The 25624-nt window shown below is 48.5% G+C and overlaps 1 protein-coding gene, 1 long non-coding RNA gene and 2 other non-coding genes across 4 annotated transcripts; all 4 read right to left on the bottom strand.

Moving 5' to 3' along the window:
* Window positions 1-10376: 10376 nt before the first annotated feature.
* LOC112641905 (small nucleolar RNA SNORD52) lies at window positions 10377-10444 on the bottom strand. Its single transcript, XR_003124889.1, has one exon. It is a non-coding gene; the product is annotated as a small nucleolar RNA SNORD52 (small nucleolar RNA).
* A 615-nt stretch (window positions 10445-11059) lies between these two features.
* LOC112641906 (small nucleolar RNA SNORD48) lies at window positions 11060-11122 on the bottom strand. The gene has a single exon (XR_003124890.1). It is a non-coding gene; the product is annotated as a small nucleolar RNA SNORD48 (small nucleolar RNA).
* A 4471-nt stretch (window positions 11123-15593) lies between these two features.
* LOC125752189 (heat shock 70 kDa protein 1) lies at window positions 15594-17883 on the bottom strand. The gene has a single exon (XM_049091957.1). It carries the CDS (start codon window positions 17881-17883, stop codon window positions 15958-15960), a length of 1926 nt encoding a protein of 641 aa, XP_048947914.1. The 3' UTR covers window positions 15594-15957.
* Window positions 17884-20860: 2977 nt separating this feature from the next.
* Window positions 20861-23738, bottom strand: LOC125752188 (uncharacterized). Its single transcript, XR_007401054.1, has 2 exons — window positions 23454-23738; window positions 20861-23324 (listed from the first exon to the last, which is right to left on the bottom strand). It is a non-coding gene; the product is annotated as an uncharacterized LOC125752188 (long non-coding RNA).
* Window positions 23739-25624: the final 1886 nt, after the last annotated feature.

Below are 25624 nucleotides of genomic sequence, written 5' to 3'. Positions count from 1 at the left end.
GCCACAGAAACTAATACATAGTGTCAGACTTGAAATATTCTTGCCCAAACTATATAACCAGAATCTAAGTAGGCCTTTAAGGGCAACTTCCAGTTTAAAAAAAATGCAGAGAAGATTGAGGAACAAGTTCAAAACAGAAGGGCACAACTAGACAAAGCCAATATGTAGGACATTCTGTAAGATGACTGGCCTAGTCTCTTCAAAAGATCAATGTTGGGGGATCCCTGGGTGGCTCAGCGGTTTAGTGCCTGTCTTCAGCCCAGGGCATGATCCTGGAGACCCGGGATCAAGTCCCATATCAGGCTCCTTGCATGGAACCTGTTTCTCCTGTCTCTGCCTCTCTCTCTGTGTGTCTCTCATGAATAAATAAATAAGATCTTTAAGAAAAAAAAGCTTAAAACCCCAAAACTTGCCATAAAAGACATTTTGAGAACAGCTGGAAAAATCTGAATATCAATTAAGTATGAGTAAAATTAGGAATCATGGTCAATTTTCTTAGATATGACAATAGTATAGTGGTAAATGTCCTTACACTGGACATGAATGCTAAAGTATTTAGAGATAAAATGTCATGATGATTCACTTTGTTTTTTTTTTAATTTTTATTTATTTATGATAGTCACAGAGAGAGAGAGAGAGAGGCAGAGACACAGGCAGAGGGAGAAGCAGGCTCCATGCACCGGGAGCCCGACGTGGGACTCGATCCCGGGTCTCCAGGATCGCGCCCTGGGCCAAAGGCAGGCGCCAAACCGCTGCGCCACCCAGGGATCCCATGATGATTCACTTTGAAATGAGTCTGCCAAATACATGTATATGCAAACACATACACATATATAATTTAATATATTTTTTAAGTTTTTCTTTTATTATTATTATTTTTCTTTTTGAAGCAAGCTTTAGGACCAACATGGGATTTGAACTCAGTGATCCTGAGATCAAGAGTCACATGCTCTACTGACAAAGCCAGGCAGGAGCCCTTAATTTAATACATATATGACAGGGCAGCCCGGGTGGCTCAGCAGTTTAGCGCCGCCTTTGCCCCAGGGCGTGATCCTAGAGTCCCAGGATCCAGTCCCACATCGGGCTCCCTGCATGGAGACTGCTTCTCCCTCTGCCTATGTCTGCCTCTCTCTCTCTGTGTCTCTCATGAATTAATAAATAAAATCTTTAAATTATGTACATATGACATTTTTTAAATACAGAAAAATGTTGACAACTGTTGGATTTAGGTGTAGGTATATGGGTGTTCTTTGTACTAGTGTTTCTACTGTTTTTTTTGTTTGTTTGTTTGTTTTTTGTTTTTTTTTTTAGAGGGGGAGTGCAGGAGAGGGAGAATCACAAGCAGGCTCCACACCCAGTGCAGAGCTCAGCTCCAGGATCCATCTCGAGTCTCTGAGATCATGACCTGAGCCAAAACCAAGAGTTGGACGTTTTTTTTTTTGTTTTGTTTTTTTTTTTTAAGAGTTGGACGTTTAACTGACTGAACCACCCAGGTGCCCCTTCCTGCCGTTGCAAAAGCTTCAGGGGCACCTGGCTAGTTCTTAGAGCACACAACTCTTGATCTTGAGGTCATGAATTTGAGGCCCACATTGGGTGTAGATTTGACTTAAAAAAAAAAAAAAAGCTTCATAATAAAAAGTTTAAAAACTAGTTTTTTAGAATAGTTGCTTGCCCTCCTTTATAAGAAAATAACCTAGGGTGGAGTACAGCCAATCTCTGTAGACCACTAGGAAATGGAAAGCTCCCTGATCCAGAGAGAGCTGTTGCAAGACTCTTTAGAGACAGCTCCCACCCCACCCCACCCACGCCCTAGTTTATTATCTGGTATCAGCAGATAACTGGGGATTATTGGTGACATCTCTATCTTTGCTACATTCTTTAGATTTCAGGGTTTAATGACAGGCAGTAGTCAATCTAGACTGTGACCCACCACCACCTGAGGTTCACCTGACTGCCAGCAATAATATTTAACATTTTAAAAGTCAGCAGATACTTTAACCCTTAGGGATAATCTGTTTCCTTATTCTTTGGGAAATAATACAACAATCAAAAGATAATCATGGGGCAGCCCCAGTGGTGCAGCGGTTTAGCACCACCTGCAGCCCGGGGCATGATCCTGGGGACCCGGGATCGAGTCCCACGTCGGGCTCCCTGCATGGAGCCTGCTTCTCCCTCTGCCTGTGTCTCTGCCTCTCTCTCTGTGTCTCTATGAATAAATACATAAAATCTTAAAAAAAAAAGAGAGAGAGAATCATGGGAAAGTAAGATGTTAATAGATGGGAAAGTACTGTATAAGCAAACTAACAGATGGCCCTGAACTGCTCCAAGCCAGATGCGCCCATGTGTCCCTGGGCAGAGCTGTTCTGACTGCAGCATTGTAACAAACCAACAAGGCGAGGGCAGCTCTACACACACAATGCCAGAGGTTGGAGCATTTCATACCATCCTTCCTTTTCAAATTATTCACTTGTGGTTTTTAAAAATATTGTATTTATTCATGAGAGAGAGAGAGAGAGAGAGAGAGAGAGAGGTAGAGGCACAGGAAGAAAGAGAAACAGGCTCCACACAAGGAGCCCAGTGTAGGACTCGATCCCAGGACTCCGGGATGATGCCCTGAGCTAAAGGCAGACACTCAACCAGTGAGTCAGCCATGAGTCCCAAAATTATTCACTTGTTAAAAAGAAAGTTATTCGCTTGTTTTCTCTGCTCCACATTATGGATTTCTTCTTCCACTCACAATTTTCTATTCGGTTTTTCTGTTATTTAACTTACCGTGTTTACATACTTGCTTATTTCAATTTGAGTATTTCTACTTGTTTCATTTGGTTTATTTTATTTTACTTTTTTAAAGATTTATTTATTTATTTATGATAGACATAGAGAGAGAGGCAGAGACACAGGAGGAGGGAGCAGGCTCCATGCCAGGAGCCTGATGTGGGACTCGATCCCGGACTCCAGGACCGCGCCCTGGGCCAAAGGCAGGCGCCAAACCGCTGAGCCACCCAGGGATCCCCATTTGGTTTTTTTTTTTTTTTTAATTTAGAGATTCATTTTTGCAGGGGGGCACAATGAGTGGCTTAGCTGGTTAAGTGTCTGGCTCTTGGTTTCTGCTCAGGTAATGATCTCATGGATTGGGGGGATCAAGACTTGTGTGGGGCTCTGTGCTCAGCAGGAGTCTGCTTGAAGATTCTTTCCCTCTGCCCCTCGCCCAAATTGTGCTCTTTCTCTCTTTTATTTAAAATAATCTTTAAAAAATGTACTTAAAATTTTTTTGAGAGAAAAAGAGTGTGCAAGCAGGCTGGGGGAAGAGATAGGAAAGGAAGATAGAATCTCAAGCAGGCTCCACAGGAGCCTGAGGCAGGGCTCAATCTCATGACCCTGGGATCATGGGATCATGACCCAAGCCAAATTAAAGATTTATTTATTTTTTTTTTAAAGATTTTATTTTTAAGTAATCTCCACACTCAGTGTGGGGCTTGAATTTACAACCCTAAGATCACATGCTCTACCAACTGCCAGGCACCCCTCATTTGTTTCCTTTTAACAGCCACCTACTCTTTCCTTGTAATGCCCTGTCTGTGCACAATAGACTAAATTCAATCTCTTTGAACATCTTCGGCCTTCATACATGCTGTTATCAGAGTTTCTTATTGTGGGACTCGATCCTGGGACTCCACGATCACGCTCTGGACTGAAAGCAGTGCTAAAACTCTGAGCCACCCAGGCTGCCCTCTGGATGTCTTCCAAGGGAGCTCCATGTGTGACCGACCTTCAGAGCCTGCAGGTGTTCCTGTGGAAACGACTTGGCTTTTGCCTTTGCTCAGTCCTGCAGGATTTGCAGGTCCCAAACCATGCTTTTAAGTTATTAAGGAACAGTCCAGATATACAAAAACATGGAAAATTATACCGTGAGCTCCCATGGAGCCCCCATGTATACCTCCTTGACTGCATTACTCTTTCTACGCACCCCCGGGTCACAGCCCGGGTAACTACTTGCTTGAATTTAGCATTTAGCAATCCCACACATTTCTTTTAATATATATATATTTTTAATTTTTATTTATTTATGATAGTCACACAGAGAGAGAGAGAGAGAGGCAGAGACACAGGCAGAGGGAGAAGCAGGCTCCATGCACCGGGAGCCCGACGTGGGATTCGATCCCGGATCTCCAGGATCGCGCCCTGGGCCAAAGGCAGGCGCTAAACTGCTGCACCACCCAGGGATCCCTTCTTTTAATATATTATACTTAACTCTAAACAATAGTTAAGCTGTAAATGTTTTTAAACAGTACACACCACATATGTATTCTTTTGTAATTTGCCTTTTTTTCCCTTCACGTTTGTGAGATTAATACATGCTGGCACATTAGTCATACCACCACTGCATGTAACACATCACTGCTCTATAGTCTTAGATTTTATGAATATACCACAATTTGTCCATTTAATTGTTGGACAACATTTGTTTCCTCTCCCTCCCCCCTTGAGATTACCCATTACCGAAAACTCATTACGAAGGACTTTTGTCTACATAATCTACAACATACATTACATAACGCATGCAAGTTTGGTCAGGGTGTATTTAGGGTGTATTCCAGAAGTGGAAGCACTGGGTTGAAGAGAATGTGCATACTTCAGAGGTATTGCCAAATTGTTTTCCAAATGCATAAAGTTACAGTCCACAAACAACTGTCCAGGATAGTTTTTATTTCTCCACTCTAGTATTTCCTCACCAGCCAAATTACATCCACAAGCTCTGTTGACACAAATTTCTGTCTACCCTACAGACCAAGGCATGTGGTTGGGACCCCAGCCATCAAGCAAAATCTTTACCCCCTGAACATTGACAGGAGAATGGCCACAAGCTCCTGGCTTCATGCTCTGTGGCTGAGGCAGAGTGGAAAGTAGATGAGGTCAGAGACAACACAGCTAGACTTGGGAGGACCTTGTTGGGTGGTCTCTGTGAAGACTCTGGGTTTCCCTCTCAGTGAAATATGAGCCCTTGCAGGATACTGAGCCAAGCGAGAGACAAGTCTCAAGTCATGATTTGGAGAGAAATTTCTGGCTGCTGTGTGGATATGCCTGTAATGGGGTAAGGGTGGAAGCCAGGAGACCAGCTGGGTTTTGCTGCAGTCATATAGGTGAGCTGGTGATAGCTCCTACCAGAGTGGGATGGTAGTGGAGGTATGAGAGGAGTCAGATTTTGGTGTTATTTTTAAGGTAACACCAGCATGATTTGGATACGTAAGGAAAGGAGACTATTCAAACTCACATGTATGTATAAGAGTTTATGTACACAAAAGTCCTTAGTGGTGTCACCACTCGACTAGCTCTCAGTAAGGCATGTGACTCCATCTCAGGGTCATGGGTTGAAGACCCACATTATGGGACGCCTGGTTGGCTCAGCAGTTGAGCGTCTGCCTTTGGCTCAGGCCGTGACTCCAGAGTCCCAGGATGGAGTCCTGCATCGGGCTTCCTGCATGGAGACTGCCTCTCTCTGCGGGTCTCTCATGAATAAACAAAATCTAAAAAAAAAAAAAAAAAAAAAAAAAAAAAGACCCACATTAGGCATAGAGCTTTTTTTTTTTTTAAAGATTTTATTTATTTATTAGAGACACAGAGAGAGAGAGAGAGAGAGAGAGGCAGAAACACAGGCAGAGGGAGAAGCAGGCTCCATGCAGGGAGCCCAATGTGGGACTCCATCCCAGATCCCAGGATCATGCCCTGAGCCGAAGGCAGACGCTCAACCGCTGAGCCACCAGGGCTGCCCAGAGCTTACTTATAAAGTCTTTGTTTTTTTTTTAAATTTTTTTTAATTTTTATTTATTTATGATAGTCCCAGAGAGAGAGAGAGAGAGAGGCAGAAACACAGGCAGAGGGAGAAGCAGGCTCCATGCACCGGGAGCCCGACGTGGGATTCGATCCCGGGTCTCCAGGATCGCACCCTGGGCCAAAGGCAGGCGCCAAACCGCTGCGCCACCCAGGGATCCCCTTTTTTTTTTTTTTTTTTTTTTTTAATTTTTTTACTTATAAAGTCTTTGGTGGTGTTGTTTGTAATGGGGAGAGAAAAGGAAGCAACACACATATTCTCCAACAGGGAAATGAATAAATTGTGAAGGGGCTAACAGACTGGCCAGTGGCTGAGGATTCCAAGGGTGAAAAGCATGGAGAGACAGGCAGAAGACAGGCCCTGGGAGGTGCACCATCTGCAGTGGCAGAAAGGCTAGTCTCTGCTCAGAGCTGCTAGAAAGCTGTGATATCTAGCCAGTGGGCTAGGAAGGAGGGCTGTTCACTTCTGAAGTTGCTCCACTCGTAGAGCATGGAGAAGTGATGTTTTGGAATAGAGGTTTTTTTGTTTGTTTGTTTGTTTTTATTTATGATAGTCACACACACAGAGAGAGAGAGAGAGAGAGGCAGAGACACAGGCAGAGGGAGAAGCAGGCTCCATGCAGGGACCCCGACGTGGGATTCGATCCCGTGTCTCCAGGATCGCGCCCGGGGACAAAGGCAGGCGCCAAACCACTGCGCCACCCAGGGATCCCAGAGAAGGGGATTTTTAAAAAACTACTAGGCAAAAGCCTCTTTAAAAAAAAAGATTTTATTTATTTATTCATGAGAGACACACAGAGAGAGAGGCGGAGACACAGGCAGAGGGAGAAGCAGGCTCCATGCAGGGACCCCGATGTGGGATTCGATCCCGGGTCTCCAGGATCGCGCCCTGGGCCAAAAGCAGGCGCCAAACTGCTGCGCCACCCAGGGATCCCTGGAATAGAGGTTTTAACCAAGCACCATTACTCCTGAGGGGACACTGTGGGGCTCAAGGATGCAGAAGGCTGGAATGTGATTTCCATGCAAGTTCATGTGACCACTTTCACTATGGCTGTAGGCTAATCTTATACCCCAACCCCTGGGCTAGCTTAGGAAGGAGGGTCCCAACACCTAGGGGAGGGCTTGGACCATACAGATTAGAGCAAGAGAATGCAGAGGAAAGCCTCAGGACCAGGAAGTTGACCATCTACTAGTGACATCAGGAACTAAGGATGAGGGTAAGTACTGACTAGGCTTTGCACATTAATGATTGAGCTGTTTGAAATGATGTAATTGTAGCAAATACCTAAATAGGGCTTAATATGTGCCAGGCACTGTTTAAATTTGTTTGCATATACTTAAATCTAATGAAAACTCTTTGTAAGGGTAGATACTCCTACCCATTGACAAATGGGGAAACCGTGATAGAATGGATAAGTTACCTACCCAAAGTGAATCTCTTGCTCCAGGAATCTTAACCAGTCCCTGATACTTCCTATGTGATACTGGTAACCTTGAAGAATGCACTCATAAATAGAAGTACTCATATATAGTACCCAGAGACACCTATCAACATAAAAGAAGTTTTTAAAGCCTTTTTTCCCCTAAAATAAAAATGGACAGAAATGTGTATGGAAGGGTGGAATCTAAATTACAGGAAAGCACATGAACAAAAAAAAAAAAAAAAGTTGCAGTAGAACTACATGAGGAATTACTGCGTATTTGTTAAGTTCAAGAAGATACAAAGATATGCTGTTTAGGAACATATTCAGAATTAAAACTGTTAAGAAAAAGTCCGGGAATGATAACAGCCACAATTGAGCTGGGTAGTTTCCTCTGAGTGGGAAAGATTTTAAAAGGGAAATTAAGTCACAGGCTGGTTTGCTTCAGTTCCTGGTAAAGTTCTAAGGCTGGGTGACCAGTATAGCAGATAGAAAGGAACTTAATCTAATTATCTAACATCCTGAGCCTTCCTTTCCTTGCCTGTGAAGTGGGGTAGATATTATCAAAGTTGCAAGGTTGAGCTTTAAGGGTTTAATGAAGTGGAGCACACGAAAAGCTTAGCACAGATCCAAGCACTAAATACTTGCTGTGAAGAAACAGGAAAATGGCTGAGAGCCAAACACAATTATGTGCTTGGGACCTTGTATCATGTAGTAGTATTAATTCAGAAATCCGTGGAAGAAAAAGTACAATCTCCTCCTACCCTCACCCCATCCCAATCCCTCCACAGAAGTAACTGGTAACAGACTAGTTTGCTTCTTACCTAAAGAAACAGAGCCTAGGGGCACCTGGAGGTGCTCAGTGGGTAAAAGTGTCTGCCTTCAGCTCAGTCATGATCTCAAGGTCTCAGGATGGAGTGCTTTTGGGCTCCCTGTTTCTCCCTCTCCTGCTGTCCCCTGCCCATTTTCTCTCTCAAATTCCCTTTAAGGGATCCCTGGGTGGCACAGCGGTTTAGGGCCTGCCTTTGGCCCAGGGCGTGATCCTGGAGACCCATGATCGAATCCCACGTCGGGGTCCCTGCATGGAGCCTGCTTCTCCCTCTGCCTGTGTCTCTGCCGCTCTATCATGAATAAATAAAATCTTTAAAAAAAATTCCCTTTAAAAGATTTGATTTGTTCATGAGAGACACAAGAGGCGGAGGGAGCAGGCCCCATACGGGGAGCCCCATGTGGGACTTGATCCCAGGTCTCCCGGATCACACCCTGGGCTGAAGGGGGCGCTAAACCCGAGGCAACAGGGCTGCCCTCAAAAATTTTTTTTAAAGACTTTATTCATAGAAACAGAGAGACAGGCAGAGGGAGAAGCAGGCTCCATGCAGAGTCCGACGTGGGACTCGATCCCAGGTCTCCAGGATCACACCCTGGGCTGAAGGTGGTGCTAAACCGCTGAGCCCCCCGGGCTTCCCTGCCCTCAAATTTTAAAAAGATTCTACTTACTTATTTGACAGGGAGAGAGCCAAAGGCAGATACTTAACCGACTGAGCCACCCAGGTGCCCCTCAAAGTTTAAAATAATTTAAAAAAATAAAGTGGTGGGGGACCAAGCTGGAAATGCTCAGTAGGCAAATACAGAAGAAATATAATTTTAAAGATGTTTTTATTTATTCAATGAGAAACAGAGGCAGAGGCAGGCAGAGGGAGGAGCAGGCTTCCTAACTGGAGCCCAGTATGGGACTCAAAAATAAGAGTTAATAGCCCCAAACTGGTGGCCAAATTGTTACCACCACTGGATATCAGAAAGATACAGGGAAACATGTGATACCATGAGAACACTGATCATAAACCGGCACAACCTTCTGGAATACAGTATGTGGGACACCGGGGGTGGGGACACCTGGGTGGCTCAGCGGTTGAGCGTCTGCCTTCGGCTCAGGGCATGATCCTGGGATCTGGGATGGAGTCCCACATCAAGCTCCTTGCAGGAAGCCTGCTTCTCCCTCTGCTTGTGTCTCTGCCTCTCATGAATAGAATCTTTTTTTTTTTTTAATAAAATCTTAAAAATAAAATGGAATACAGGAGAAGCAGGATCCATGCAGGGAGCCTAATACAGGACTTGATCCTGGGACTCCAGGATCACACCTGGAGGCGAAGGCAGACACTCAACCACTGAGCCACCCAGGTGTCCCCACCCCCAGTGTTAGTATTTCAACACCTTAAAAATTTTCATTACTTAACATCTAGTTCATTAAAATCCTGTGGTACACCACCTAAAATTCTTAATTTTAGGGTCAACCTCATTTTAGTTTTTTCTATAAAGCTGCAAAGAGGTATATAGCTAGATGTCAACTGTGATGCTCATTCCAAATAAGTTCCCTTTTACTTCCGCAAATCTTTTTGTCCCACCTTATTTTTACGAAGACCAAGCTTATTTTAAAGTATTTTATTGGAATCCTTTTAATAAAAACAAGTATTCATATTAAATAAATCTAATTGGTCTAAAAGTATTTAAGCATCTCAAAATTTCTGGGCAGTTTCTTTCCTCCAGTAAGTTGACAGCTGCTTGCATAGATTAATGCAGGGAAATTAGATGGAAGTTCCTAGGATCTGCCCAACACCAACCAGATAGGAGGCATCCTCTGCATGAACAAAACCCTGAAATTTCATAAAAGAACATGTATTAGAACCATGTAGCCAACTGGAATTAAAACATGAACCTGGGCAGTTAGGGAAGTCCTCAATCAGTGGTTTCAAAGATCCTCAGAGAAATACTCATGTTCCAAGATGGTTATCATTACCACTCTGGGGCTGGCAGAAAAACTGGCACTCACCATAGCAGCCAAGGAAAAAGGACGTGACTCTTCACAGACTGCACTGCAGGTTCGAGTGGCAGGAGCCATTCCAAGGGTACAGTCATTTCAATAGCACTGATCCAAGAGGATGAATTACAAACTTCAGCCCTTCAGTATCTGATTAGTACCTAACCTTTGAAAGGGCACCGCCCCAGGTAGGCTTCCAGAATAATCAAGCTAGAAAGATGAAAACAGGACAGACAGCCAATGGTAAGTACAAGCAATGTCAAGGCCCCCCTGTTGGGCCCTTCTCAGACTCACTATCCAGTTCTCCAAATGAGTCAGAACGTAATTTTTGACATCAAGACCAGTGTCAGAGACTCTAGTCTGAGAAATCATCATTCCCATTTTAAGGAGGGCTGGATCAGGGGAGGCCATTCTGAAAGGGTGTAATGCACTAAAAACAATTGCATCAGTAGCAAGGATGTAGCAAACGAAGAGCACGGACGAGAGAAGTGGGGAGAATTAAAGGGGGGGAGGAGGGACTTCGCGACACGGACCTCGGAACTGCAAAAAATACCTCCACCAGAAAAGCTAAGCATATAGAAATATACAGAATATGTTGGCAAATCGAACCCCAATAAAAAAATATACGTACACAAAAAATAAAGCAGGTTTAACTAGGCTTAGACAAAAACATGTAAAGTCAAAAAGGTCTTTTCCAAACAATTACAAAAGAAATGTAAGCCAAAAATAGTCCTTGGAAAAAAATCACGGGTTACAATACTTGCATTGCTGTGCGTGCTCAAGAGAAAGCAAACTCCATACTGACTGAATAAAAACAGCTTTGGGGACGAGATGGTGAGCAGCACTGAGAAAGACCTCACATCTAATACATACCTTGAACCAAGGGTAACAGCGGCGGAAATCTTCAAGCACCTAATGGGGAACCAAACAGGGATTCGTCACTAGTAAAGGTTTCCGGGCCGTCCGCTTTTTCCCCAGCCCAGCGGCGGGGGTTGGTCAGCGCGCTGCGGTGATGGCGTCAGCGAGACACTCAGAGTCACCGGGGTTCATCATCACTCCCGTCCTCCCCCAGGGACTCGGCCGGCCACCCCATCTCGCACAACCCACTCACCCTGGTAGCGCTGCGGATCGGCCTGCGAGGACCAGGGGTCTGGGAGGACACCAAAGGTCAGCGGGGGGTGGGCGACGGCAGCCTAACGCCCCCCTCCGCCCTGGGATGGGTCAGCTCCCAAAAGCGCCGTCACGGGCACATCAGAAACTCTAGTCTGTAAGGGCAGCTCATCCTGCTCAACCCGAGGCTGCCGTCCCCTCCCCAGCAGGGCCCCGGTGTAGGAGAGTGGGCGCCGCATCGAGCCGCCACAGCACCACGACACGAGAGCAGCCGGACCGACCACCGCACAAAGGGAGCGAGCCTTCGCGGCCCCGCCTATTTATAGCGGCATGTGCTGGGGGCCTGACATGTAGGGCTGTCTTCGCAGTGCCTGGCTCGACCACCGCACCGTCCTCTTCGTCCGAAAGAGAACAGGCCAAGTGAAAGAGAGGCCAGCCGTGAATGTCTCACACTCTTCCGGGCAAATATTCGCACGTATTTTGTTAATTTTGAAAAACAAAAAAGAGATGACTGTCTCTCGACCGGCGGTGTCAGGTGCGTCCCTGGCCCTGCCAGACGCATGCGCAGCTGAGCGCTCCTCCGCAGGGGCTTCCCCAGGCGGGCGGGTCCCCTGAGAGTCGGCCCCAGGGCCCTCTCCCTTGTCCTCACCGGTGCACCTCGGGGTTCCGGTCCTTCCGAGAGAGGGTCACCGGCTCCATCTAGCCAGCTAAATCTGAATTCGCTACCCAATCCAGCCTGCACAACTGTCAGGCACGTTAACCTTTTTTTTTTTTTTTTAAGACGTTATTTATTCATGAGAGGCAGAGACACGGGCGAGGGGAGAAGCAGGATCCAGGCTGGGAGCCCGATGTGAGACTTGACCCCAGGATTCCAGGATCACGCCCTGGACCAAAGGCAGGCTAAACCGCTGAGCCACCCAGGCGTTACCCCCCCCCCCCTTTTTTAACAGTTTAAGATATAAATGATATACAATAAACAGTTCTTTTTTAAATATACCATTTGAGGGGCACCTGGGTGGCTCACTTGGTTCACCGTCTACCTTCAATCAGGTTATGATCCCAGGGTCCTGGGATGGAGCCCCACATGGGCTTCCTGCTTAGGGGGAGCCTGCTGCTCCCTCTCCTTCCGCCCCTTACTGCCATCTCCCCTCCTTGCTGGTGTTGTCTCTGTCTCTCAAATAAATAAATAAAATCTTAAAAAAAAAAAAAAGTATACCATTTGAAAAAAGTTACCCACTTGATAACTTTAAAAATTCTAACTTTTAAGTTAGTAGTGTTAATGTATTCACGTTGATGTACAACCGATCTGCAGAACTTTCTAAAAATACTAAAACAATACCATTAAAGTACTTCAATGAGCTAAACTACTCCCATTAAACTACTCCCTATTTCCTGTTTCATGTCCTCTTCATTAGTAGTGGATGGCCTGTGAGTTGGCCAGAAAGGGTGCACGTGTTCACACACTAAATAGCACCATATGTCTCAGGGGGGTTGGAAGCAAAGCAAATTAGAGTGGTACAGCAACAGCCAGTTCTCCCTTTGATAATTTTTGCTCCCCCAGAAATCTGGTCATTTGCTCTTGACCCCTTAATCCATCAACTCATAAAATCTCTCAAATCCCACCTTCCCGGACCCTTCTGTACCTCATTTATAAATGTAGTTAATGTTTGGTGATGTATGTTGGCATTTTCATCTTTTGTAAGATAGCCACACATAGGGCAGCCCCGGTGGCTCAGCGGTTTAGTGACGCCTTCAGTCCAGGGCCTCATCCTGGAGACCCCAGATCGAGTCCTACGTCAGGCTCCCTGCATGGAGCCTGCTTCTCCCTCTGCCTGTGTCTCTGACTCTGTCTGTCATGAATAAATAATATCTTAAAGAAAGAAATGCTTAAGTAGCTTGAATTCTCTTCAACACCTTAGCCCACTCCCAAAGATTCTGACTCCTGCTAGAGGCCTGGAGGTGGGTATATTTTTAGCCTCCCCCAATGATTTTTTTTTTTTGAAGGTTTTATTTACTTATTCATGAAAGACAAGAGAGAGAGAGCCAGAGACATAGGTAGAGGGAGAAGCAGGCTCCACGCAGGGAGCCCAATGTGGCACTCAATCCCCATCCTGGGACTCTGGGATCACACCCTGAGCCAAAGGCAAATGCTCAACTGCTCAGGCAGCCACCCAGGTGTCCCTCCCCCAGTGATTTTAATATACCACCACATTATAGAAACAGATCTTCAATAGCTTGCTTTTTATTTTCTCTATTACCTGGCAGGTTAGAGTAAGGGGGAAGGTAAGAAAGCCCCCAATTCCTGCTGCTGCAGCAGCAAACATTTACTATATCCCATGGTAGGAGAAGAGTAAGTAGTTCACCAATTTTGCCAGGCCTTTGGATGGGCTTTGGTAGTGGGCTTTGTGTGGCTCAGTCGATTAAGCATCTGCCTTTAGAGCCTGCTTCTCCCTCTCCCTCTGCCTGGCCCTCCCCTTGCTTGTGTGCAGTCAAAAAAATAAAATCTTAAAACCAAAACAGGCCTTTGGGAACTGGTCCAGAAACCAGAAGAGCTTACTATATTCCTTTTCTAAGCTTTCAAGGAGGGCTTCCGCTACTTCATCATTGCTAAAACGTTTTATTTTCCCAGAGGATAAAGATTTATTGAAAAACAGAACTTGAACTGTAATTTGTTTTTATTTTGTAGTAGTTATTTCCAGCCTCAGTTTTGGGGGAAGCAGGAGGTTAGGATTCTATCAAGCTAAAGAAAATGTTAAGGACATTTAACTGCTACAGCAGAAGAACCCCCTAGGGAAGGACTTGTATGGGAGGAAAGCCCATTTCCTTGATCTTCCCAGCTCTATGCTCTACTTTCAGCTCCTTCTCCTTCATAATTAAATTGGATGTTACTTCAAATTCCTATGGTTTTGAGATTGTCCCTAAAAGGAAAAAGAGGTTACTGATCTTATTAAAAATAGGGTTAAACCGTCACTTAGAACAAGACTCCTAGGAACTCAATGTCAACAGTGTTCAGGCAGTGTGGGAAAAAACAAAAAAACACAGTATTTGTTGCTAATTTTACCCTGGACATAGTGGAAGTGACCACTTCCATAAACTAATGCATTGAAAAACTTTACTGAATTAGAAGGTGGGGACATGAGAATTACTGAATTTTACTGGAGCGAAGCAAAGAACCCACTTCATTGCCTTGATCCCCAAACTCTGGGACTCTCTCCCCTCCGTGTCCTTCCTTTGATAACAGCAGCTAGGGTGACCGTGGCAGAACATGTTGCTTGCTTATGCCATGTTTCTGCTCAAAATAATCTAGATCTTTAAAAGTGAGGTCATTCAGATAAATTGCTTTTATTTTATTTATTTTATTTTATTATTTATTCATGGGAGACATGGAGGGAGAGGCAGAGACACAGGTAGAGGGAGAAACAGGCTCCCTGTGGGAAGCCCGAGGAGGGCCCAAGGATCACACCTGAGCCAAAGGCAGATGCTCAACCGCTGAGCCACCTAGAGGTCCCACTTTTTTTTTTTCGAATTATTTTAAAATGAGACGACCAAATCTAAGGCTAATTTACACTTGGCCACCCAGCTGGGATTTACAGAGCTACACTGTGCATTTGCAACTCATTTTCGCTGTTTTGCACACCCCCAATATCATTCCTAACCTAAATAAAAGACTAGAAGACTCATAGCTTAGAAGGGACAAATTCAGGTCTCTGCACACGTTGAGAGCAAGAGAATAAGGAATGATGAACCTCTCTCACCACTGCCTTTATTTTTTAATTTATTTTTTTATCCATTCATGAGAGGCACACAGAGAGAGGCAGACATAGGCAGAGGGAGAAGCAGGCTCTCTGCAAGGAACCTGACAGGGGACCAGATTCTGGGATCCCAGGATCACGACCTGAGCCAAAGGCAGCCACCCAACCACTGAGCCACCCAGGCATCCCATCACCACTGCATTTTTTTAAAAGATTTATTTATTTATTCATTCATTCATTCATACATACATAGAGAGAGAGATAGGCAGAGACACAGGGAAAAGCAGGCTCCACACGAGGAGCCCGACGCGGGACTGGATCCCGGGTCTCCAGGATCACACCCTGGGCCGCAGGCGGCACTAAACCGGTGCGCCACCGGGGCTGCCCCAGCACTGCCTTTAAACACACTTCTCCCCAAAACCATTTTTGCAGCTCCTGTCCCTACTTTTCCCCTAAAAAAAGCACACCCACAAAAATGGGCAGCTGAAATTTTGTTTTCTAGCACAGATGTCACTTACAACCAACAATGAAGTCCCAAATAAATGGCCAAAGCAATGGTACCTCACAGGGTACTTCTCTTCAGAAGTACTCTCCCTCTAACCAGTGTGTAGAATTCAGACATTCCAAGAAGAGTCCAGTATCCCGCCTCAGATAAAATAAGACTCATATTTTTAATGTTTTATTTTTCAAGTATACAAATTGGGGGGAAAAAACCACCAACCAACCAAAAAGGTCATTCCAGGACGACTGGTGTTTACATAGCAAAATTGGACAGAGGGCGGCAGTGTTGACTCATTTCACAGAGAAAAAAAAAGAACTTACAGTACCAACTTAATTTAAATGTAAAGAACTCTACTGAACTAGTATACCACACAAAAAATAAAATAACAAGTACTACCAAGTTACAATAAAACTTTAGGATAAACTGAAATAGTAGAAAATTGAAGACAGAAAGAAACCTAGTGCAATAGCAAGGTCCTCAGATCACCTCTGACTTGGAAAGAAAACTGGAGCAAAAAAGGTAAGAGCTCTAATCCACCTCCTCGATGGTGGGGCCAGACCCAGAGCCCCCTTTGGGAGCCTGAGCCCCAAAGCCACCAGCCCCAGGACCACCCGCTCCCTGGTACAGTCCGGTGATGATGGGGTTACACACCTGCTCCAGCTCCTTCCTCTTGTGCTCAAACTCGTCCTTCTCCGCCAAGGTGTTGGCGTCCAGCCAGGAAATCACCTCCTGGCACTTGTCCAGCACCTTCTTCTTGTCGGCCTCGCTGATCTTCCCCTTGAGACCCTCGTCCTCCACCGCACTCTTCATGTTGAAGGCGTAGGACTCCAGGGCGTTCTTGGCAGACACCCTGTCGCGCTGCACCTCGTCCTCGGCTTTGTACTTCTCGGCCTCCTGCACCATGCGCTCGATCTCCTCCTTGCTCAGGCGGCCCTTGTCGTTGGTGATGGTGATCTTGTTGGCCTTGCCCGTGCTCTTGTCCGTGGCCGTGACGTTCAGGATGCCGTTGGCGTCGATGTCGAAGGTCACCTCGATCTGGGGCACGCCCCGCGGCGCCGGGGGGATGCCGCTTAGCTCGAAGCGCCCCAGTAGGTTGTTGTCGCGCGTCATGGCCCTCTCACCCTCGTACACCTGGATCAGCACTCCAGGCTGGTTGTCCGAGTAGGTGGTGAAGATCTGCGTCTGCTTGGTGGGGATGGTGGAGTTGCGCTTGATCAGGGCGGTCATCACGCCCCCGGCCGTCTCCAGCCCCAGCGACAGGGGCGCCACGTCCAGCAGCAGCAGGTCCTGCACGTTCTCGGACTTGTCTCCCATCAGGATGGCTGCCTGCACGGCCGCCCCATAGGCCACCGCCTCGTCGGGATTGATGCTCTTGTTGAGATCGCGGCCGTTAAAGAAGTCCTGCAGCAGCTTCTGCACCTTGGGGATACGGGTGGAGCCCCCCACCAGCACCAGGTCGTGGATCTGGGCCTTGTCCAGCTTGGCGTCGCGCAGGGCCTTCTCCACGGGCTCCAGGGTGCTCCGGAACAGGTCGGAGCACAGCTCCTCGAACCGCGCCCTGGTGATGGACGTGTAGAAGTCGATGCCCTCGAACAGGGAGTCGATCTCCAGGCTGGCCTGGGTGCTGGACGACAAGGTCCTCTTGGCTCTCTCGCAGGCGGTGCGCAGCCGCCTCACGGCTCGCTTGTTCTGGCTGATGTCCTTCTTGTGCTTCCGCTTGAACTCCTCCACGAAGTGGTTCACCAGCCTGTTGTCGAAGTCCTCCCCGCCCAGGTGCGTGTCCCCGGCCGTGGCCTTCACCTCGAAGATGCCGTCGTCGATCGTCAGGATGGACACGTCGAAGGTGCCCCCGCCCAGGTCAAAGATGAGCACGTTGCGCTCCCCCTTGCCGGTCCTGTCCAGGCCGTAGGCGATGGCGGCGGCAGTGGGCTCGTTGATGATCCTCAGCACGTTGAGCCCCGCGATCACCCCCGCGTCCTTGGTGGCCTGGCGCTGCGAGTCGTTGAAGTAGGCCGGCACGGTGATCACCGCGTTGGTCACCGGGTAGCCCAGGTAGGCCTCGGCGATCTCCTTCATCTTGGTCAGCACCATGGACGAGATCTCCTCGGGGTAGAACGCCTTGGTCTCCCCCTTGTAGCTCACCTGCACCTTGGGCTTGTCCCCGTCGTTGACCACCTGGAAAGGCCAGTGCTTCATGTCCGACTGCACCACCGGGTCGCCAAACTTGCGGCCGATGAGCCGCTTCGCGTCGAACACGGTGTTCTGCGGGTTCAGCGCCACCTGGTTCTTGGCCGCATCCCCGATGAGCCGCTCGGTGTCGGTGAAGGCCACGTAGCTGGGGGTGGTGCGGTTGCCCTGGTCATTGGCAATGATCTCCACCTTGCCGTGCTGGAACACCCCCACGCAGGAGTAGGTGGTGCCCAGGTCGATGCCGATGGCCGCGCTCTTAGCCATGCCGGCGTCCCGCTTCCCTGCCCGCGCTCAGGCTCACGTTCAGGTTTCCGAAAGGCGGTCGGGCTCCGCGACGAGGAGGAGCTCGGTCTCTTCTCTTCGGCAGCTGCGGACGCAGCGGGTCTGCGAAAGGAAAGGTGCTGGGGCGGACGCCGCCGAGACGCCGCGGTGCCTGCGCAGCTTCGCTGTGTGGCCCCGGCGGGGCGGCTCCGCGCTTATAGCGCTGCCCAGCCCCGCCTCTTCGGTCCCCAGCCAATCACGGGGCTCTGCGGGGCGGCCGGTCGGGAAGATTCCAGCGGTTTCGGCTGGCGTCCCGCCTCCGGGCTCCCTGGGGCCAATGGGCGTCCAGGACGCCGCCCTCCCAGAACTCTCCAGACTCTTCTGGGGTTCTCGGGAAGGGACGGGAATCCTGAGGGCAGGGAGGTAGCGGTGGGACGGGTGGTTGTGGACTCCGCCCCCCAGCCTCTGCCCCCTGCCCCCTCCCCCTCCCGGGCGACGGCGCTGCAGTGCGCAGAGCTTGAAACTGACCCGAGGGACTGACACTGGGCTGTCATTGTAGGGCACGTGGGGTTCAAAGGAGTCTGATGATTTAAGATAGGGTTGAAGGGCTACACGAGTCCGGGGTGGGCGGGGGTGCGCGGGGTACTCCACATACAGAAAGTTTCCGAGTTTCTCCAAGTGGGTGGGGTGTCTGCGGGTCACAGAGACTCACTCGGATTGGGCTGTGGCACTGATGGGCCGGGTTTGGGCCCGCTGGTAGAGCGGTCCAAAGGCGTAAGCTGCCTGAGGATTGCCTTGGTTCTCAGCGTCGTTTTCCCTACCTTTGATTTAAAGCGGAAAAGAAATGGAAATATATCGCAGTATAGTTTTGATATCTTTAACCTACACAGATGGAATATTTGGGGATGGGGAATTTGAACTTTTAAAAGAAAAACAATCAGGTAAACAGGTGGTTATTAAACTGGAGAACGTCCCCCACGCCCCGCAAGGAATGAACAGGGTCAAGGGCAGGGGAGGGGGGAAGGGCAGGGCTGGACCTGCTGAACCCCTTTGCCTCTGGCTGGACTCAGGCTGGAGGAAGAAAAACGTTTCCATAGGACTTCAGCTGCTTCTAAGGCCAGTGGGGCTTTCCCGTGTCCCTGTTGTCTTCCCAGCCTGTGGGTCTGGGCCACCCCTTGCCCTCTTTTTGGCCAGGTAATTCCTGGTTACTACTCAGAGCCCAGAATTCGGTCTTCTGCACTCTCCCTGTTGCTAGTAGACCGTCCAGCCTTTGTATTTTTATTTTTTTAAAGCAATTCTTTTTTTTTTTAAAGATTTTTAAAAATTCATTCATAGAGAGGCAGAGACACAGGCAGAAGGAAAAGGGAGCTCCATGCAGGGAGCCCGACATGGGACTCGATCCCACATCTCCAGGATCTGCAGGCGGCGCTAAACCGCTGCGACACTGGGGCTGCCCTGTCCAGCATTTTTAAATGAAATGTAGAGGATGGGGAGCCAGCGAGGGAGAGGAGAGGATATTCAGTCCTCCTTAACAGCATTAGAAGCCACAGCTGTGATGGGGGAACAGAGGACTGGCTGAGGACAAAGCACAAGCCCAGGGCAGCACATTGACAAGTCCTTGAAACAGGCAGAGGGACCTTCCTCTACAGACTCAACTGCCTGGATATTCATACTTTGCTAAGGAGAAAAGGGAATCTTAGCCCGACCCCCAGGATCCTGTAAGTCTACTTTAACATGTAAAAATTCCTTTAGAAAGTTCCTTTATCTCTAAATCCCCAAGATACATGTTGGCAATCATCCCCCAAGCACATAGCCCACCCATACACATCTGAAGGGTCTCATGACTCAGGTTTTATTAGGCGGTAATAAGTGACCTTTTCCCAACAATAGCTGGTCCCCTCAAGGTCCTGGAAACCTTGCTTCCAAATTCCTTAGAGAGTACGCTATCCTCAAACCCCTCCCAACTCCCAGGTATATAATCAGCCACCCCTCATGGGCCGGGGCAGCAGCTCTTCCTGCCCACGTGTCTTGTCCCCCTCCTTTAAGAAGACGTCTTATTTTGCCCCCAAGACATCTCAAGAATTCTTTCTTGGTCGTCAGCTCCGGACCTCATCCCACCAAACCTCACCTATATTCCTAAACCTCATCAGCTGGTTGCAGGTAGCCCCTTTTATTTATTTTAAAAACTATTTTAGGGATCCCTGGGTGGCGCAGCGGTTTGGCGCCTGCCTTTGGCCCAGGGTGCGATTCTGGAGACCCGGGATCGAATCCCACGTAGGGCTCCCGGTGCATGGAGCCTACTTCTCCCTCTGCCTATGTCTCTGTCTCTGTCTCTCTCTCTCTCTGTGACTATCATAAAAAAACAAAACACTATTTTATCTACTCATGAAAGACAGAGACAGGCAGAGACATAGGCAGAGGGAGAAGCCGGCTCCCTGCGGGGAGCCAGATGCGGGACTCGATCCCGGGACTCCAGGCTCGCGCCCTGGGCCAAAGGCAGGCGTGAAACCGCTGCGCCACCCAGGGATCCCCTATTTATTTATTTTTAAATATTTCATTTATTTATTCATGAGAGACACACGAGAGAGGCAGAGACAGAAGCAGGCTCCACCTGCAGGAAGCCCGACGTGGGACTTGATCCTGGGTCTCCAGGATCAGGCGCTGGGCTGAAGGTGGCGCTAAACCGCTGAGCCACCAGAGCTGCCCAGGTGGTCCCTTTTAAAACAAAGTGGTGGGGAATCCTGATGCTGGATGGTGGGAGGGGTTGATCCTATTCAAGTTCTACTTACAGCTCTTTTAAAATTTGTCATGCATTTAATTCACCCACTTAGTTTCTTACCCTGGCTTCCAACTCCTTGCATGCTATCCTACTTCCTGCTTTGAATACAAACACATTTGATCATTCATTTAGGCCTTTTTTTTTTTTTAAGATTTATTATTATTATTATTTATTTATTATTTATTTATGATAGACACAGGGAGAGAGAGAGAGAGAGAGAGAGAGAGAGAGAGAGAGAGAGGCAGAGACACAGGCAGAGGGAGAAGCAGGCTCCATGCAGGGAGCTTGATGTGACTCGATCCTGGGACTCTAGGGTCACGCCCTGGGCTGAAGGCAGGCGCTAAACCTCTGAGCGACCCAGGGATCCCTTGGCTTTTTTTTTTTTTTTTTTTTAATTTTTACTTATGATAGTCACAGAGAGAGAGAGAGGCAGAGACATAGGCAGAGGGAGAAGCAGGCTGCATGCACCGGGAGCCCGACGTGGGATTCGATCCCGGGTCTCCAGGATCGCACCCTGGGCCAAAGGCAGGCGCTAAACCGCTGCGCCACCCAGGGATCCCTTTTTTTTTTTTTTTTAATCCTTTGCTGGCATGGAAGAAGACCACGTGTTGGGTGCTTGATTATGAAAACATAAGGGACATTAAAGCAATAGCACCCGGTTCACAACCCACCGAAAATAGACTTCATTGCTGTACACAAATAGTTGAGCACAGAGAACAGAGGGAGAAGACAGTTTTTGTGTGTTTGTTTTTATGAGAAGACAATTTTTGATGAAGGGAAATAATCTTGCTTTTGAACATTTTGGTCAATTGGAATTGCATTCACAATCCCATGTGTGTTTGTGCAGGCAAGTGATAACTCTTTTTTTTTTTTTTTTTTTACTTTTTTTTTTTTTTACCCTCAGATGTAGCTCCCTAATGAGTCATCTCCTAATCTAGTCAAACTGGTCAAACTGAAGGAATTTTCCATTTCTTTATGCAATCTCTGGAAACTCCCCAAGCTTCGGTCTTCACTCCCCAATGTATCAACACTTCTAGGGACCCTTAACCTCACCTCCTCCTTTTGGAAGCTTCCTTGTCATTAGCTGCTACTAGAGGCAGTTCTGGATTTACTCCTTTCTCTCCACATCTGAAATTTAAAATACTTTTTTATTGGCCGGAAGCAAAGGGTGTCACCGTACCCACTGCCTGGCAGGTAAACATGGTGATAGAACCTCAAATCTTGCTGCTGTTGGTGTAGCAAAAAAAGATTCACTAGAAATGCTGTTTTCCATGAATCATCAGCTACGCCCTGTAGTTGACTTACCTTTTGAGTTAAAATCTCTCTGTGGACTGGTCTGGAAACCCAAACATCTATATTCCTTACCCATTTCCTGACAAGAAGAGAGTCTCCTGAATTTTGTCTTTTACACTGGATGCTTCCCAAAGCAAAAACCCAGTCACGGGTTTAATTGGTTTCTAGGGTGACTGTAAGAACCCCAAGAAACTTTCCAGAATTTTAACTTGACTAATTTTGTAATTAAGTTTTTATTGGGTTTGGCATTTGAAAGGATCAGGTCTCAAGTTACCCAAGCTGGAGGGGTTGTCCGGTACTTATTTAAGGGTGGGGAATGGAAGAGGCGGAGCCTAGAACTTGGCAGTGCAGAAGTGAGGAGGAGGGGAGCTCATCACCCTGAAGCTGCTGGAGTTTTGGTGTTTTTTTTTTTTTTTCTTTTCTCCTTTTTCCTGCATTTTCTCAAACAGTACTGCTTTCTCCTCAGTTCTTTTCTTTGTTGTTGTTGTTTTTAGATTATTTATTTGAGAGAGAAAGAGGGCATGCAGGGGGGAGGGGCAGAGGGAGAAGCAGACTCCCCGCTGAGCAGGGAGCTGAGGCAGACCCCATCCCAAGACCCTGGGATCACGACCTGAGCGAAGGCAGCCGCTTAACTGAGCCACCGAGGCGCCCCTGGTTCTTTTAGTTGTACAGGATGGTATCATTCTAAGGTTAGAAAAAAGCAAAGGAGAGAACTCATAGGAAACCTAGAGCGAGGCCTTTCTAACAAGTCAGTGGCAAATAACATAGTGGCTGGGGAGCACAGCAGATTTCCAGCAGCTTGGGAAAACCTGGGGAAGGATGCGTTTGGAACTGACTCTACTTCCTTAAGACAGTTTTTCTTTTCCTCTGTGTCCTTCTTCACAGTGCAGTACTTGTAAGTGAACCAACACGTCTCTGTATCTCTAAAATAGAATTAACAATATTCATCTTGGGACAGCCCGGGTGGCTCAGCGGTTTAGCGCCGCCTTCAGCCCGGAGCGTGATCCTGGAGACTCGGGATCGAGTCCCACGTCGGGCTCCCCGCCTGGAGCCTGCTTCTCCTCTGCCTGTGTCTCTGCCTCTCTTGCTGCGACTCTCATGAAAAAATAATTTTTTTTTAAGATTTTATTTATTTATTCATGAGATACAGAGACAGAGCCCTGGGCTGAAGGCGGCGCTAAACCGCTGAGCCACCTGGGCTGCTCCAAACCTTTTCGTTTTCAAAGAGGAACACAAAGGATCAGAAGTTCAGTGGCTCAGTCCGGCCACCCAAACTGCTCATTATAGGACCGGTGGTTGAACCTGCATGTCCCCATATTCACTGGTTTGGACCCCTCTCACTGCTGGCACATGCATCCTAGCCTTTCATTTTCTGAAGAGAAGGAAGACAAATGGCCACAAAAGGGAGTGAAGTGAATGTCAGGGCTCTGTGGGCTCCGTGACCCACCGCAGCTCGCCTCCTGGCTGCACTCCTGACTCCTCGCCCTCGCCTTGCTCCTACCTTTCCCACCTTCCAGATCCCCCAGCCCCGCCTCTCCTCTTCGGTCAGGAGCAGGGGAGCCCTGTGACTCGGGCTAGGCTGAAACAGTTCACAGAATCTTCTGGAAAGTAAATATAGAGCCATGACTAAGCTTGATGTCCTAGGGCGGGGTTGGGGTGTTGGATAGTTGGTTGAAACGTGTTCTTACGAGTCCGTCCCCACCCCCAAACGGAAAACTCCAGAAAGCTCCGGACAGGAGTTAAAAAGGGCCGGAGCGTCAGCCAGCGGGCTTCGGGCGGGGGCGGCGGGGGCTGCGGGGGCGCGGGGGGTGCGGGGGGCGCGGGGGCGCGGGGGCTGCGGGGGTGCGGGGCGCGGGGGCGGGAGGCCGGTCAGGAGGCGAGCGGGGAGGGGCGGAGCGCGCGGGCGGCCGCGGGACCTCACGGGTGGCCGCAGAACTGCCTGGCCTGGACGGCGTTTTCCGATTGTTTCCAAGACGGGGTGAAAAGAGGAGAAAGGCGAGATGGCCACAGTGACTCTCACACCAGCTAACCGGTGCGACGAAAGCCCTGAAAAGTCTGGCAACCCCTACAAGGAGCGGGAGGCACCGGTGGCCGGCGCCGGAAGGGGAGGCCCCAGAGCCCGAGGGGCCGCGCGGCACTGAGGTCCCTGCCGGCCTCGCTGCTCGCCGCCGCCGGCGGCTCCCGGTTCCCGTGGGGAGGCCGTGGGAGGTGCTTCTCGTCTTCTGGACTCCGTGTTCCCGCCGCCCTGAGGCCCCCGGGCCGCATCCTCCCTGCTCGACGCGGCCGGCGGGGCGGGGCGGGCGGGGCGGCCTCAGGCCGAGCGCGGCCGGGGAGGGGCGGGGTTGGCGGCGCCGCTAGAGGTGACCCCGGGCCCACCTAGGCTTTGCGGTTAAAGGTGCAGGATCGTCCTCGTTTCTCATCCTCACCTAAAATAACCCTATCTCCTGTTTTAACCGAAAGCTGTGATCCCTGCCCACTTCTCTCATATAAACTTGTTGTTTTGGTTATCTTTGTCTTTCTTTCTTTTTAAAGATTTTATTTATTTATTCATGACAGACAGAGGCAGAGGGAGCAGCAGGCTCCACGCAGGGAGCCCACGTGGGACTCGATCCCGGGTCTCCAGGACCACGCCCCGGGCTGCAGGCGGCGCTAAACCGCTGCGCCACCGGGGCTGCCCGTTTTGGTTATCTTTTCATTTTGGATGACAATCCAGTTAAAGGCCAGAAGTAACAGTATAAATGTTCCTAGTAAAGCGGTATCTTGGGTTCAAAGGGCATATAAAGCCAGTCGCGCTGACCTAGCCGCTGGCCTTCCGAGAGCTGCCATGGAGGGAGAAGTGGGATTGTAAAGGAATTAGGGAAAGTATTCTATTTTAAAAAATTATTCCCCTACCCCCCACGGTTACTTTCCCTCCGTGTACCTCCCCTATGGCCAGTTTATTTTCTTACTTGAGACAGCACTTTCTCCAGGATGGCACTGCATTCCTTTTATTTATTTTTTTATTTATTTATTTTTAAAGATTTTATTTATTCATTCATGATAGTCACACAGAGAGAGACAGAGACACAGGCAGAGGGAGAAGCAGGCTCCATGCACCGGGAGCCCGATGTGGGATTCGATCCCGGGTCTCCAGGATCACGCCCCAGGCCAAAGGCAGGCGCCAAACCGCTGCGCCACCCAGGGATCCCTGCATTCCTTTTAAATATATAGTTTCATTTGCATGATTTCCTTGACCTTACAAAGTGATTTCAGTCCAAGGAGTGAGGAGATGCGGACTATAAGGTCTTACATTGTTTTCTTAATAAAACACCCATTCAATAACTTGACTAATCTGGCCACAGGAACTTATTTTCTCCAGGCTTATTTCTGGAGATTTCCCTCAACTCTCTTATCAAAGGTGTTTGGTAGGTCCTTCCCAATCTCCACCGTTTTCTATCCACCCTCCCTGTCCTCTACCACCTACTATTGGTAGTGGCTGTTGGCTTGAAGAGTCACTCTGTTATCCGCAAAGGACAGTGACAAACGTTCCTGCTGCTCTAAGGGAAATGAGGTCCTGTGGCAAATGCATATCCTCGCGAAGACTGATGTACATCATGGCAGGAGTCCACACCCCTAGAGTTCAACTGTCTTGAAGGTTAAAGGTGCCTTTATAAGCTGGCCTGGAAGCATAAA

This window comes from Canis lupus, chromosome 12, assembly GCF_003254725.2.
Source record: "Canis lupus dingo isolate Sandy chromosome 12, ASM325472v2, whole genome shotgun sequence".
Taxonomy (NCBI): Eukaryota; Metazoa; Chordata; class Mammalia; order Carnivora; family Canidae; genus Canis; species Canis lupus.
This window is presented reverse-complemented; position numbering and strand designations above follow the sequence as displayed.